At 42.8% G+C, this 17,266-nt stretch overlaps 1 protein-coding gene across 1 annotated transcript in view; it reads left to right on the forward strand.

Annotated features, from left to right (window-relative positions):
* Positions 1–16,294: 16,294 nt before the first annotated feature.
* The window catches only part of LOC124034973 (protein RUFY3-like), a 62,383-nt gene continuing 61,411 nt past the window's right edge, over positions 16,295–17,266 (forward strand). Inside the window, exon 1 of the mRNA XM_046348362.1 lies at positions 16,295–17,134. Within this exon, the coding sequence (XP_046204318.1) occupies positions 16,957–17,134 (178 nt within the window). The 5' untranslated portion in view covers positions 16,295–16,956. The remainder of the gene's footprint in view (positions 17,135–17,266) is intronic.

Genomic DNA, 17,266 nt, shown 5'->3' on the forward strand with positions numbered 1-17,266 from the left:
AGTTACAGGCCATCTATTGATAATAACACAAGACTACAACAACCTGGAGTTACAGGCTATCTATTGATAATAACACAAGACTACAACAACCTGGAGTTACAGGCTATCTATTGATAATAACACAAGACTACAACAACCTGGAGTTACAGGCTATCTATTGATAATAACACAAGACTACAACAACCTGGAGTTACAGGCTATCTATTGATAATAACACAAGACTACAACAACAACCTGGAGTTACAGGCTATCTATTGATAATAACACAAGACTACAACAACAACCTGGAGTTACAGGCCATCTATTGATAATAACAAGACTACAACAACCTGGAGTTACAGGCTATCTATTGATAATAACACAAGACTACAACAACCTGGAGTTACAGGCTATCTATTGATAATAACACAAGACTGTAACAACCTGGAGTTACAGGCTATCTATTGATAATAACACAACATAACCTGGAGTTACAGGCTATCTATTGATAATAACACAAGACTACAACAACCTGGAGTTACAGGCTATCATTGACAATAACACAAGACTACAACAACAACCTGGAATTACAGGCTATCTATGATAATAACACAACAACAACCTGGAGTTACAATTATCTGATAATAACACAAGACTACCTATGACACAGGTTACAGGCTATCTATTGATAATAACACAAGACTACAACAACCTGGAGTTACAGGCTATCTATTGATAATAACACAAGACTACAACAACCTGGAGTTACAGGCTATCTATTGATAATAACACAAGACTACAACAAATCTGGAGCTACAGGCTATCTATTGATAATAACACAAGACTACAACAACAACCTGGAGTTACAGGCCATCTATTGATAATAACACAAGACTACAACAACCTGGAGTTACAGGCTATCTATTGATAATAACACAAGACTACAAACAACCTGGAGTTACAGGCTATCTATTGATAATAACACAAGACTACAAACAACCTGGAGTTACAGGCTATCTATTGATAATAACAAGACTACAGCAACAACCTGGAGTTACAGGCTATCTCATTGATAATAACACAAGACTACAACAACCTGGAGTTAGCAGGCTATCTATTGATAATAACACAAGACACAACAACAACCTGGAGTTACAGGCTATCTATTGATAATAACACAAGACTACAACAACAACCTGGAGTTACAGGCCATCTATTGATAATAACACAAGACAAACAACAACCTGGAGTTACAGGCTATCTATTGATAATAACACAAGACTACAACAACAACTGGAGTTACAGGCTATCTATTGATAATAACACAAGACTACAACAACCTGGAGTTACAGGCCATCTATTGATAATAACACAAGACTACAACAACCTGGGAGTTACAGGCCATCTATTGATAATAACACAGACTACAACAACCTGGAGTTACAGGCTATCTATTGATAATAACACAAGACTACAACAACAACCTGGAGTTACAGGCCATCTATTGATAATAACACAAGACTACAACAACCTGGAGTTACAGGCTATCTATTGATAATAACACAAGACTACAACAACCTGGAGTTACAATTATCTATTGATAATAACACAGACTACAAACAACCTGGAGTTACAGGCCATCTATTGATAATAACACAAGACTACAACAACCTGGAGTTACAGGCTATCTATTGATAATAACACAAGACTACAACAACAACCCTGGGAGTTACAGGCTATCTATTGATAATAACACAAGACTACACAACAACTGGAGTTACAGGCTATCTATTGATAATAACACAAGACTATCTATTGATAATAACACAAGACTACAACAACCTGGAGTTACAGGCTATCTATTGATAATAACACAAGACTACAACAACCTGGAGTTACAGGCTATCTATTGATAATAACACAAAGACTACAACAACAACCTGGAGTTACAGGCTATCTATTGATAATAACACAAGACTACAACAACAACCTGGAGTTACAGGCTATCTATTGATAATAACACAAGACTACAACAACAACCTGGAGTTACAGGCTATCTATTGATAATAACACAAGACTACAACAACAACCTGGAGTTACAGGCTATCTATTGATAATAACACAAGACTACAACAACAACCTGGAGTTACAGGCTATCTATTGATAATAACACAAAGACTACAACAACAACCTGGAGTTACAGGCTATCTATTGATAATAACACAAGACTACAACAACAACCTGGAGTTACAGGCCATCTATTGATAATAACACAAGACTACAACAACCTGGAGTTACAGGCTATCTATTGATAATAACACAAGACTACAACAACCTGGAGTTACAGGCTATCTATTGATAATAACACAAGACTACAACAACCTGGAGTTACAGGCTATCTATTGATAATAACACAACAACAACCTGGAGTTACAGGCTATCTATTGATAATAACACAAGACTACAACAACCTGGAGTTACAGGCTATCTATTGATAATAACACAAGACTACAACAACCTGGAGTTACAGGCTATCTATTGATAATAACACAGACTACAACAACCTGGAGTTACAGGCTATCTATTGATAATAACACAACAAACAACAACTGGAGTTACAGGCTATCTATTGATAATAACACAAGACTACAACAACAACCTGGAGTTACAGGCTATCTATTGATAATAACACAAGACTACAACAACAACCTGGAGTTACAGGCTCTCTATTGATAATAACACAAGACTACAACAAGCAACCTGGAGTTACAGGCTATCTATTGATAATAACACAAGACTACAACAACAACCTGGAGTTACAGGCTATCTATTATAATAACACAAGACTACAACAACCTGGAGTTACAGGCTATCTATTGATAATAACACAACAACAACAACTGGAGTTACAGGCTATCTATTGATAATAACACAAGACTACAACAACTGGAGTTACAGTCATCTTATTGATAATAACACAAGACTACAACAACAACCTGGAGTTACAGGCTATCTATTGATAATAACACAAGACTACAACAACCTGGAGTTACAGGCTATCTATTGATAATAACACAAGACTACAACAAACAGGAGTTACAGGCCATCTATTGATAATAACACAAGACTACAACAACAACCTGGAGTTACAGGCTATCTATTGATAATAACACAAGACTACAACAACCTGGGTTACAGGCTATCTATTGATAATAACACAAGACTACAACAACCTGGAGTTACAGGCTATCTATTGATAATAACACAAGACTACAACAACTGGAGTTACAGGCTATCTATTGATAATAACACAAGACTACAACAACCTGGAGTTACAGGCTATCTATTGATAATAACACAAGACTACAACAACCTGGAGTTACAGGCTATCTATTGATAATAACACAGGACTACAACAACCTGGAGTTACAGGCCATCTATTGATAATAACACAAGACTACAACAACCTGGAGTTACAGGCTATCTATTGATAATAACACAAGACTACAACAACCTGGAGTTACAGGCTATCTATTGATAATAACACAAGACTACAACAACAACCTGGAGTTACAGGCTATCTATTGATAATAACACAAGACTACAACAACCTGGAGTTACAGGCTATCTATTGATAATAACACAAGACTACAACAACCTGGAGTTACAGGCTATCTATTGATAATAACAAGACTACAACAACCTGGAGTTACAGGCTATCTATTGATAATAACACAAGACTACAACAACCTGGAGTTACAGGCTATCTATTGATAATAACACAAGACTACAACAACCTGGAGTTACAGGCTATCTATTGATAATAACACAAGACTACAACAACCTGGAGTTACAGGCTATCTATTGATAATAACACAAGACTACAACAACAACCTGGAGTTACAGGCTATCTATTGATAATAACACAAGACTACAACAACAACCTGGAGTTACAGGCTATCTATTGATAATAACACAAGACTACAACAACAACCTGGAGTTACAGGCTATCTATTGATAATAACACAAGACTACAACAACAACCTGGAGTTACAGGCTATCTATTGATAATAACACAACAACAACCTGGAGTTACAGGCTATCTATTGATAACACAAGACTACAACAACAACCTGGAGTTACAGGCTCTCTATTGATAATAACACAAGACTACAACAACAACCTGGAGTTACAGGCTCTCTATTGATAATAACACAAGACTACAACAACCTGGAGTTACAGGCTATCTATTGATAACACAAGACTACAACAACAACCTGGAGTTACAGGCTCTCTATTGATAATAACAAGACTACAACAACCTGGAGTTACAGGCTATCTATTGATAATAACAAGACTACAACAACCTGGAGTTACAGGCCATCTATTGATAATAACACAAGACTACAACAACCTGGAGTTACAGGCTATCTATTGATAATAACAAGACAACAACAACCTGGAGTTACAGGCTATCTATTGATAATAACACAAGACTACAACAACAACCTGGAGTTACAGGCTATCTATTGATAATAACACAAGACTACAACAACCTGGAGTTACAGGCTATCTATTGATAATAACACAAGACTACAACAACAACCTGGAGTTACAGGCTATCTATTGATAATAACAAGACTACAACAACCTGGAGTTACAGGCTATCTATTGATAATAACACAAGACTACAACAACCTGGAGTTACAGGCTATCTATTGATAATAACACAACACTACAACAACCTGGAGTTACAGGCTATCTATTGATAATAACACAAGACTACAACAACAACCTGGAGTTACAGGCTATCTATTGATAATAACACAAGACTACAACAACCTGGAGTTACAGGCTATCTATTGATAATAACACAAGACTACAACAACAACCTGGAGTTACAGGCTATCTATTGATAATAACACAAGACTACAACAACAACCTGGAGTTACAGGCTATCTATTGATAATAACACAAGACTACAACAACCTGGAGTTACAGGCTATCTATTGATAATAACACAAGACTACAACAACCTGGAGTTACAGGCTATCTATTGATAATAACACAAGACTACAACAACAACCTGGAGTTACAGGCTATCTATTGATAATAACACAAGACTACAACAACAACCTGGAGTTACAGGCCATCTATTGATAATAACACAAGACTACAACAACAACCTGGAGTTACAGGCTATCTATTGATAATAACACAAGACTACAACAACCTGGAGTTACAGGCCATTTATTGATAATAACACAAGACTACAACAACAACCTGGAGTTACAGGCTATCTATTGATAATAACACAAGACTACAACAACCTGGAGTTACAGGCTATCTATTGATAATAACAAGACTACAACAACCTGGAGTTACAGGCTATCTATTGATAATAACACAAGACTACAACAACAACCTGGAGTTACAGGCTATCTATTGATAATAACACAAGACTACAACAACCTGGAGTTACAGGCTATCTATTGATAATAACACAAGACTACAACAACAACCTGGAGTTACAGGCTATCTATTGATAATAACACAAGACTACAACAACCTGGAGTTACAGGCTCTCTCCTCTCGCTCACACGACTCAGCCAATAGCTGTACTGCTCTCTCCTCTCGCTCACACGACTCGGCCAATAGCTGTACTGCTCTCTCCTCTCGCTCACACGACTCTGCCAATAGCTGTACTGCTCTCTCTACACAGACACACCCCTCCGGTCCTCCCCATCACTCACTGCCTGACAGTGAAATAGATTTTTAAGAGAAATGCCACGGTGCAACCTAGAAATAGCACAAAAACCCGCCATCCTCGACAAAATACATTTTCACCTGTGACATCGTTTTCCCCAATCTTGTGGGAAAACCGCGAACATTGCAACACTGCTGTTTTGTCATGTCAGTAGTTCAAGGTTTCCCAAATTTGGTCCTGGGGCCCCCCCTTGGTGCACTTTTTGTTTTTTGACAAGATGGCGACACTGAAATGACATTTCCTGACGATCAAATACGCCACCAAGCATTCTCATAGGACACAATGGTGTGATGTCATCGATGGCTTCATCCATATTGTTTTTTACAGTCAATGAGCTAGATGTGGAATAACAGACAAGATGTGGAATAACAGACAAGATGTAGCTAGATGTGGAATGACAGACAAGATGTGGAATAACAGACAAGATGTAGCTAGATGTGGAATAACAGACAAGATGTAGCTAGATGTGGAATAACAGACAAGATGTAGCTAGATGTGGAATAACAGACAAGATGTGGAATAACAGACAAGATGTAGAATGACAGACAAGATGTAGCTAGATGTAGAATGACAGACAAGATGTAGCTAGATGTAGAATGACAGACAAGATGTAGCTAGATGTAGAATAACAGGCAAGATATAGCTAGATGTGGAATAACAGACAAGATGTGGAATAACAGACAAGATGTAGCTAGATGTGGAATAACAGACAAGATGTGGAATAACAGACAAGATGTAGCTAGATGTAGATTGACAAGACAAGATGTAGCTAGATGTGGAATAACAGACAAGATGTAGCTAGATGTAGAATGACAGACTAGATGTAGCTAGATGTGGAATAACAGACAAGATGTAGCTAGATGTAGATTGACAAGACAAGATGTAGCTAGATGTGGAATAACAGACAAGATGTAGCTAGATGTGGAATAACAGACGAGATGTAGCTAGATGTAGAATGACAGACAAGATGTAGAATGCCAGACAAGATGTAGCTAGATGTAGATTGACAAGACAAGATGTAGCTAGATGTGGAATAACAGACAAGATGTAGCTAGATGTAGAATGACAGACTAGATGTAGAATGACAGACCAGATGTAGCTAGATGTGGAATAACAGACAAGATGTAGCTAGATGTAGAATAACAGACAAGATGTAGCTAGATGTAGAATAACAGACAAGATGTGGAATAACAGACAAGATGTGGAATAACAGACAAGATGTAGCTAGATGTGGAATAACAGACAAGATGTAGCTAGATGTGGAATAACAGACAAGATGTAGAATGACAGACAAGATGTAGAATGACAGACAAGATGTAGAATGACAGACTAGATGTAGAATGACAGACAAGATGTAGCTAGATGTAGAATGACAGACCAGATGTAGCTAGATGTAGAATAACAGACAAGATGTAGCTAGATGTAGAATGACAGACAAGATGTAGCTAGATGTAGAATGACAGACAAGATGTAGCTAGATGTGGAATAACAGACAAGATGTAGCTAGATGTAGATTGACAAGACAAGATGTAGCTAGATGTGGAATAACAGACAAGATGTAGCTAGATGTGGAATAACAGACAAGATGTAGCTAGATGTAGAATGACAGACAAGATGTAGATTGACAAGACAAGATGTAGAATGACAGACAATATGTAGCTAGATGTAGATTGACAAGCCAAGATGTAGAATGACAGACAAGATGTAGCTAGATGTAGAATGACAGACAAGATGTGGAATAACAGACAAGATGTAGCTAGATGTGGAATGACAGACAAGATGTAGAATGACAGACAAGATGTAGCTAGATGTAGATTGACAAGACAAGATGTAGAATGACAGACTAGATGTAGCTAGATGTAGAATGACAGACAAGATGTGGCTAGATGTAAAATGACAGACTAGATGTAGAATGACAGACAAGATGTAGCTAGATGTAGAATGATAGACAAGATGTAGCTAGATGTAGAATGACAGACAAGATGTAGCTAGATGTAGAATGACAGACAAGATGTAGCTAAAGGTGGCTAATCACCACCTTCCGGAGACACCTGAAACCCCACCTCTTTAAGGAATACCTAGGATAGGATAAGTAATCCTTCTCACCCCCCCCCCTTTAAGATTTAGATGCACTATTGTAAAGTGACTGTTCCACTGGATGTCATAAGGTGAATGCACAATTTGTAAGTCGCTCTGGATAAGAGCGTCTGCTAAATGACTTAAATGTAATGTAAATGTAGAATGACAGACAAGATGTAGCTAGATGTAGAATGACAGACAAGATGTAGAATGACAGACTAGATGTAGAATGACAGACTAGATGTAGAATGACAGACAAGATGTAGCTAGATGTAGAATGACAGACCAGATGTAGCTAGATGTGGAAGACCAAATGTAGAATGACAGACAAGATGTAGAATGACAGACAAGATGTAGAATGACAGACAAGATGTAGAATGACAGACAAGATGTAGCTAGATGTGGAAGACCAAATGTAGAATGACAGACAAGATGTAGAATGACAGACAAGATGTAGAATGACAGACAAGATGTAGAATGACAGACAAGATGTAGAATGACAGACAAGATGTAGCTAGATGTGGAAGATCAAATCAAATCAAATTTTATTTGTCACATACACATGGTTAGCAGATGTTAATGCGAGTGTAGCGAAATGCTTGTGCTTCTAGTTCCGACAATGCAGTAATAACCAACAAGTAATCTAACTAACAATTCCAAAACTACTGTCTTATACACAGTGTAAGGGGATAAAGAATATGTACATAAGGATATATGAATGAGTGATGGTACGGGGCAGCATACAGTAGATGGTATCGAGTACAGTATATACATATGAGATGAGTATGTGGACAAAGTAAACAAAGTGGCATAGTTAAAGTGGCTAGTGATACATGTATTACATAAGGATGCAGTCGATGATATAGAGTACAGTATATACGTTTGCATATGAGATGAATAATGTAGGGTAAGTAACATTATATAAGGTAGCATTGTTTAAAGTGGCTAGTGATATATTTACATTTCCCACCAATTCCCATTATTAAAGTGGCTGGAGTTGGGTCAGTGTCAATGTCAGTGTGTTGGCAGCAGCCACTCAATGTTAGTGGTGGCTGTTTAACAGTCTGATGGCCTTGAGATAGAAGCTGTTTTTCAGTCTCCCGGTCCCAGCATTGATGCACCTGTACTGACCTCGCCTTCTGGATGATAGCGGGGTGAACAGGCAGAGGCTCGGGTGGTTGATGTCCTTGATGATCTTTTTGGCCTTCCTGTAACATCGGGTGGTGTAGGTGTCCTGGAGGGCAGGTAGTTTGCCCCCGGTTATGCGTTGTGCAGACCTCACTACCCTCTGGAGAGCCTTGCGGTTGAGGGCGGAGCAGTTGCCTTACCAGGTGGTGATAAAGCCCGCCAGGATGCTCTCGATTGTGCATCTGTAGAAGTTTGTGAGTGCTTTTGGTGACAAGCCAAATTTCTTCAGCCTCCTGAGGTTGAAGAGGCGCTGCTGCGCCTTCTTCACGACGCTATCTGTGTGAGTGGACCAATTCAAGTTTGTCTGTGATGTGTATGCCGAGGAACTTAAAACTTGCTACCCTCTCCACTACTGTTCCATCAATGTGGATAGCGGGGTGTTCCCTCTGCTGTTTCCTGAAGTCCACAATCATCTCCTTAGTTTTGTTGACGTTGAGTGTGAGGTTATTTTCCTGACACCACACTCCGAGGGCCCTCACCTCCTCCCTGTAGGCCATCTCGTCGTTGTTGGTAATCAAGCCTACCACTGTTGTGTCGTCCGCAAACTTGATGATTGAGTTGGAGGCGTGCGTGGCCACGCAGTCGTGGGTGAACAGGGAGTACAGGAGAGGGCTCAGAACGCACCCTTGTGGGGCCCCCGTGTTGAGGATCAGCGGGGAGGAGATGTTGTTGCCTACCCTCACCACCTGGGGGCGGCCCGTCAGGAAGTCCAGTACCCATTCTCACATAGGTATTCCTCTTGTCCAGATGGGTTAGGGCAGTGTGCAGTGTGGTTGAGATTGCATCGTCTGTGGACCTATTTGGGCGGTAAGCAAATTGGAGTGAGTCTAGGGTGTCAGGTAGGGTGGAGGTGATATGGTCCTTGAGTAGTCTCTCAAAGCACTTCATGATGACGGAAGTGAGTGCTACGGGGCGGTAGTCGTTTAGCTCAGTTATCTTAGCTTTCTTGGGAACAGGAACAATGGTGGCCCTCTTGAAGCATGTGGGAACAGCAGACTGGTATAGGGATTGATTGAATATGTCCGTAAACACACCGGCCAGCTGGTCTGCGCATGCTCTGAGGGCGCGGCTGGGGATGCCATCTGGGCCTGCAGCCTTGCGAGGGTTAACACGTTTAAATGTCTTACTCACCTCGGCTGCAGTGAAGGAGAGACCGCATGTTTTCGTTGCAGGCCGTGTCAGTGGCCTGTATTGACCAGATGTAGAATGACAGACCAGGTGTAGCTAGATGTGGAAGACGAGATGTAGATGACAGACGAGATGTAGAATGACAGACCAGATGTAGCTAGATGTAGAAGACGAGATGTAGAATGACAGACCAGATGTTGCTAGATGTGGAAGACGAGATGTAGAATGATAGGATGTAGCAGACAAGATGGCTACAGTGAAATGCTCAGGCCTCTTGTGATTTGAATCCATCCTGATTCCTGAGTTGTGTTTTACGTTGAGTTAAATTGACAGGATGTGAGTGAAATAACCTTGGATGAGACCAGTGGAATTTCCAGTATTTGTGTGAAAATACTGCACAGAAGTTAAGTCCGGAGGTAGTGTGGAAAGCTGACATTGTCATGAAGATGTGCGGTTCGAAGGACCTTTATTACCATAAATGTTACACGGAATATCTGCGCGATCCATTTCTAAAAATATATATTTAAAAAAAATGCTTAAACTTGACGCACGCAAATACATACGCATGTTTCCTGCTATAAATCAGACCTGTCGTAAAACTGTGCGTGAACGAGCATTTATAACAACGGCTGAACGTTGCCCGTCCTTCAGCTTCCATGGTGACAATAACACCCTTATTTGGCTTTGTGAATATTGGACAGTATCTATAGGAAATAGCAATGGCCAAGTCTTTGGAGGTTTTGACATGAGGTTTTCCTTTCCAAAAATGAAATGTGCTGAAAAAGTCACATAATAAGTTGCGTGGACTCTGTGTGCAATAAAAGTCCTTAACATCATTGTTGAATGACTCCCATCGTCTCTGTACCCCACACATACAAATAGGTCCCTCGGTGTAGCAGTGAATTTCAAACAACCACAAACACCTGGGAGGTTTTCCAATGCCTCACAATGAAGGGCACCCATTGGTAGATGGGTAATAAAATAAACAGACATCGAATATCCCTTTTGAGCATGGTGAAATTAATGATTACACTTTGGATGGTGTATCAATACACCCAGTCCTTCCTAACTCAGTTGCCGGAGAGGAAGGAAACAAAACAGGGATTTCACCATGAGGCCAATGGTGACTGTAAAACAGTGAGTTTAATGGCTGTGAAAGGAGAATTTTGAGGATGGATCAACAACATTGTAGTTACTCCACAATACTAAGGACAGAGTGAAAAGGAGGAAGCCTGTACAGAATACAAATATTGCAAAAATAGTGATGCTCCAATATGACATTTTTGGCTGATAACCGATATTTACAATTTTAGCGGCCTTTTTAAAGAATTCTAGTATAGGTAAATAGTTAAAACACACACACATTGACACAGCGGTCTAAGACACTGCATCTCAGTGCTAGAGGCGTCACTACAGACACCCTGGTTCAAATCCAGGCTGTATCACATCCGGCCGTGATTGGGAGTCGCTTTAGGGTGAGCATTGGCCCAGCATTGGCCGGGGTAGGCCGTCATTGTAAATAAGAATTTGCTCTGAACTGACTTGCCTAGTTAAATAAAGGTCACACACCACACTGACCAAACATGTATTTTGTTGGCATTTCTGCATGTCCCCATTACCAGTAAAACATCATCAAATCTGATTTCTTTCACTTATTTGCTGTGTTGTTCCGTTGTTCAGTCGTTTCATTCTCAACCAGCATTTCTATGGCACGCCGTTTGCGTCGTTGCTATGGGACGCCGCTGGTCGTTGCTATGGGACGCCGCTTGGGTCGTTGCTATGGGACGCCGCTTGGGTCGTTGCTATGGGACGCCGCTTGGGTCGTTGCTATGGGACGCCGCTTGGGTCGTTGCTATGGGACGCCGTTTGTGTCGTTGCTATGGGACGCCGTTTGGGTCGTTGCTATGGCAATATCTAAAATACCCATAATTTATAAGAAATGTCATTTGTTTTAATGATGGTCGGACCCATCTATGTGAAGCTAGCCACAATAAGGATTAGGCACAATTGTGGACTTGGCGGTTAGTCTTCAAAATAAAAGTATGGCATAATTCTATTATTTGTATTAATTTGCTTCACTGTCAGTGACACACTTTTATTTTTGAAGGCAAACTGCAAATTCCACAATCGTTCCTAATTATCTGGTCCGATCAAGCCTCACTAGCCAGATGAAGCTAGCTGGCTGCTTATAACGTTAACTTTGGGCAACAGGGTTAAGTAGCTGACTAGCTATTTATTTTCATGAACTGAAGTTCAATATCAATAGTCAAACAACAAGTGGCAACCTTGCTAATACTCAAGGATTCCTAAATCATTGCTAAGAATAATGAAAATGACTGCAGTTTCTACTGGTCATTGTTTTCAGGCTGGTTGTATTGATGCTAGCTAGGCACCAAGCTAAAGCTAGTTAGGCACCAAGCTAAAGAGCTAAAGCTAGCTAGGCACCAAGCTAAAGCTAGCTAGGCACCAAGCTAAAGCTAGCTAGGCACCAAGCTAAAGCTAGCTAGGCACCAAGCTAAAGCTAGCTAGGCACCAAGCTAAAGCTAGCTAGGCACCAAGCTAAAGCTAGCTAGGCACCATGCTAAAGCTAGCTACCCCAGAAGTTCGGTCGAACAAATGATGCTTTATTGCCAACATAGTATTGTAAACACATCGTTCGTGGCCGGTGTTTGCTTGTTTGCAGACATTTTTGTACAGCTTTGACAGAGCTACTGTATCTTTTGACACGCAAAGACCCAAACGGCGTTCCATAGTATGTATGTTGTGAAGCTAATAGCAGTGATTTTTCAGACATCTGAAAAATAGCGCATTTGTTAGTGTGTACGGGTGCTCGACCAGTTGGCGAAAGCCAACATCCCCCACGACAGAGAACGGTTGTTTGTCGAGGGCAATGAATTCCATTATCTTGGCGTTAATGGATCGACTTTGAGTCATCTCGCTGATATGTTGTTACTATTTCAAATGACTGCTGGACTTGTTCTCTGCTCGATCCACATAACAGACATTGTGGGCCAGGTTAGGAATGCTGTGTTGAACGTGTAGCGCTACATTTTACTTGGCGTCATTACGTCATGTACCTACGTAAGGTTTGCACGTCAGCTAGTTCTACATGGGGGGTCCAAGCCAGTTCTACATGGGGGTCCAAGCCAGTTCTACATGGTGGGGGGGTCCAAGCCAGTTCTACATGGGGGGTCCAAGCCAGTTCTACATGGGGGGTCCAAGCCAGTTCTACATGGGGGGTCCAAGCCAGTTCTACATGGGGGGGGGGTTCAAGCCAGTTCTACATGGGGGTCCAAGCCAGTTCTACATGGGGGTCCAAGCCAGTTCTACATGGGGGGTCCAAGCCAGTTCTACATGGGGGGTCCAGGCCAGTTCTACATGGGGGGTCCAAGCCAGTTCTACATGGGGGGGGGGTCCAAGCCAGTTCTACATGGGGGGGGTCCAAGCCAGTTCTACATGGGGGGGGGGGGTCCAAGCCAGTTCTACATGGGGGGGGTCCAAGCCAGTTCTACATGGGGGGGGGGAGGTCCAAGCCAGTTCTACATGGGGGGGAGGTCCAAGCCAGTTCTACATGGGGGGAGGTCCAAGCCAGTTCTACATGGGGGGAGGTCCAAGCCAGATCTACATGGGGGGGGGGGGTGGTCCAAGCCAGTTCTACATGGGGGGGGTCCAAGCCAGTTCTACATGGGGGGGGGGGGGGTCCAAGCCAGTTCTACATGGGGGGGTCCAAGCCAGTTCTACATGGGGGGGGGGAGGTCCAAGCCAGTTCTACATGGGGGGAGGTCCAAGCCAGTTCTACATGGGGGAGGTCCAAGCCAGTTCTACATGGGGGGAGGGGGTGGTCCAAGCCAGTTCTACATGGGGGGAGGTTCAAGCCAGTTCTACATGGGGGGGGGTCCAAGCCAGTTCTAAATGGGGGGTGAATAATTCCCCATTAGCACAAGGCTGCTACTAGGCTACTTTTGCTGCCTTGCATAATTCCACCACAAGAAACCGTGCTAAAGATTGTCACGTCAAGTTTAGTTTTTATGAAGGGCAAGTTTTGTGTGAACTGGCGCAAGCATATTGTCTGTTTTACTACGCTACATTTTAACAAGGCCGCTGGGACCTGAGAAGTCGTTAGCTACCACATCAGACCATTTACATTTAAGTCATTTAGCAGACGCTCTTATCCAGAGCGACTTACAAATTGGTGCATTCACCTTATGACATCCAGTGGGACAGTCACTTAACAATAGTGCATCTAAAACTTAGGGGGGGGGAGAAGGATTACTTATCCTATCCTAGGTATTCCTTAAAGAGGTGGGGTTTCAGGTGTCTCCATGACTCAGGTTGTTACGTCAGTGTGAAATGTTTTAAAAAGCATTTTAAAAAATACTTCAAAGTTTGTTTGACAACCTTGCACATTCATGTTTCATTCTTTATTTAACTAGGTAAGTCATTGATAAATGGGTTATCTGTGGAAGACACAACACCTCTCTGATTCAGAGGGGTTGGGTTATCTGTGGAAGACACAACACCTCTCTGATTCAGAGGGGTTGGGTTATCTGTGGAAGACACAACACCTCTCTGATTCAGAGGGGTTGGGTTATCTGTGGAAGACACAACACCTCTCTGATTCAGAGGGGTTGGGTTATCTGTGGAAGACACAACACCTCTCTGATTCAGAGGGGTTGGGTTATCTGTGGAAGACACAACACCTCTCTGATTCAGAGGGGTTGGGTTATCTGTGGAAGACACAACACCTCTCTGATTCAGAGGGGTTGGGTTATCTGTGGAAGACACAACACCTCTCTGATTCAGAGGGGTTGGGTTATCTGTGGAAGACACAACACCTCTCTGATTCAGAGGGGTTGGGTTATCTGTGGAAGACACAACACCTCTCTGATTCAGAGGGGTTGGGTTATCTGTGGAAGACACAACACCTCTCTGATTCAGAGGGTTGGGTTATCTGTGGAAGACACAACACCTCTCTGATTCAGAGGGGTTGGGTTATCTGTGGAAGACACAACACCTCTCTGATTCAGAGGGGTTGGGTTATCTGTGGAAGACACAACACCTCTCTGATTCAGAGGGGTTGGGTTATCTGTGGAAGACACAACACCTCTCTGATTCAGAGGGGTTGGGTTATCTGTGGAAGACACAACACCTCTCTGATTCAGAGGGGTTGGGTTATCTGTGGAAGACACAACACCTCTCTGATTCAGAGGGGTTGGGTTATCTGTGGAAGACACAACACCTCTCTGATTCAGAGGGGTTGGGTTATCTGTGGAAGACACAACACCTCTCTGATTCAGAGGGGTTGGGTTATCTGTGGAAGACACAACACCTCTCTGATTCAGAGGGGTTGGGTTATCTGTGGAAGACACAACACCTCTCTGATTCAGAGGGGTTGGGTTATCTGTGGAAGACACAACACCTCTCTGATTCAGAGGGGTTGGGTTATCTGTGGAAGACACAACACCTCTCTGATTCAGAGGGGTTGGGTTATCTGTGGAAGACACAACACCTCTCTGATTCAGAGGGGTTGGGTTATCTGTGGAAGACACAACACCTCTCTGATTCAGAGGGGTTGGGTTATCTGTGGAAGACACAACACCTCTCTGATTCAGAGGGGTTGGGTTATCTGTGGAAGACACAACACCTCTCTGATTCAGAGGGGTTGGGTTATCTGTGGAAGACACAACACCTCTCTGATTCAGAGGGGTTGGGTTATCTGTGGAACATACATCAATGTATTCAACTGAAATGTAACTGGCTAGTTATCCCTTTTCCTTGAAACAACCAAGGATTATAATGTCCCGTGTTTCAATGGGGCAGTATTCTGTAAATACTGGTGGCTGAGTAAAGTGGTGCTTCTCAGCTCGGTGTTTGATTACTAGTTCTAACCTGCCAGGAAATCTGGCTGATGCCAGAGAGAGTGACGAGCCGCCCCTGCCTCCCTTCCTGCATCAAAGGTGCCACCCCCACCCCCTCTCTCTCCATCCCTCCCTCCCTGCATCAAAGGTGCCCCCTCTCTCTCTCTCTCCATCCCTCCCTCCCTGCATCAAAGATGCTCTCCCTCTCTCCCTGCAACAAATGTGCATCAGGGGAATTAGTCCCTTCCTCTCCCCATGCACCATCTGGTCAGGTGATGTTTCTCTTTTACCCAGCTAGCTCATTATCAGGCAGCCATTTTGGTCAACACCCACTCTGCTGTCTGTCAGAGGAGCAGCGACTCACACAACCAATCCTGTGAGGGCTAGCCGAACGAGAGGGGCAGAGGCAGAGCCAACCAAAGGAGAGGCTGTCATTCCAGCAGAGCAGAGACCTAGCGTTGTCATCCCAGTACCCAGGCCGCGCCCAGGCAGAGATCTAGCGTTGTTACCCCAGTACCCAGGCCGCGCCGCAGAGGAAAGGAGGAGAGGGCAGGGCTGCAGCTTTTTGTTGAGACAGATGCACACTGGTGGCTTTTCTCCCCAGTTCTCTGTAAAAACAAACGGGAGTGAGTGAAGAGGGGGAGGAGGCACGGAGAGGAAGACGAGAATTAACACCATCCATCCTTTTTTTTCTATCTGGGAAGACTGCGGAGTGCTTCTCTTCTCTCTTTTCATTCCTGTTCTTATTGTATCTGGGAAGACTGCTGTCGTTCGGCACAGAGATTTTCTCTTCCTTTTCATTCCTATTGTATCTGGGAAGACTGCTGTCGTTCGGCACAGAGATTTTCTCTTCTCTTTTCATTCCTATTGTATCTGGGAAGACACAAATCCTCTCCATCCCCCTCTTTGCGGCCTTAGTTGCCGTTTGTCTCTCAGCCCTCTATTCGCTGAGTCATCATGGCAGACGTTACGCCTCAGGCCGATGCCCCGACCCCCACCACCGACAAGATCACGCAGGCCGCCCGGGAGACCATCTACTTGTGTAACTTCCGCGTGTCGGTGGACGGAGAATGGCTCTGTCTCAGGGAGCTGAACGACATCTCCCTCACCCCAGACCCAGAGCCAGCCCACGAAGGTAGGTGATAGACCGTAACATAGACAGAGGGGACCTGATCCTAGATCACCACTCCTACTGAGACTATATGACCTGATCCTAGATCACCATTCCTACTGAGACCCTTTATGACCTGATCCTAGATCACCACTC

This window comes from Oncorhynchus gorbuscha, linkage group LG05, assembly GCF_021184085.1.
Source record: "Oncorhynchus gorbuscha isolate QuinsamMale2020 ecotype Even-year linkage group LG05, OgorEven_v1.0, whole genome shotgun sequence".
Taxonomy (NCBI): domain Eukaryota; kingdom Metazoa; phylum Chordata; class Actinopteri; order Salmoniformes; family Salmonidae; genus Oncorhynchus; species Oncorhynchus gorbuscha.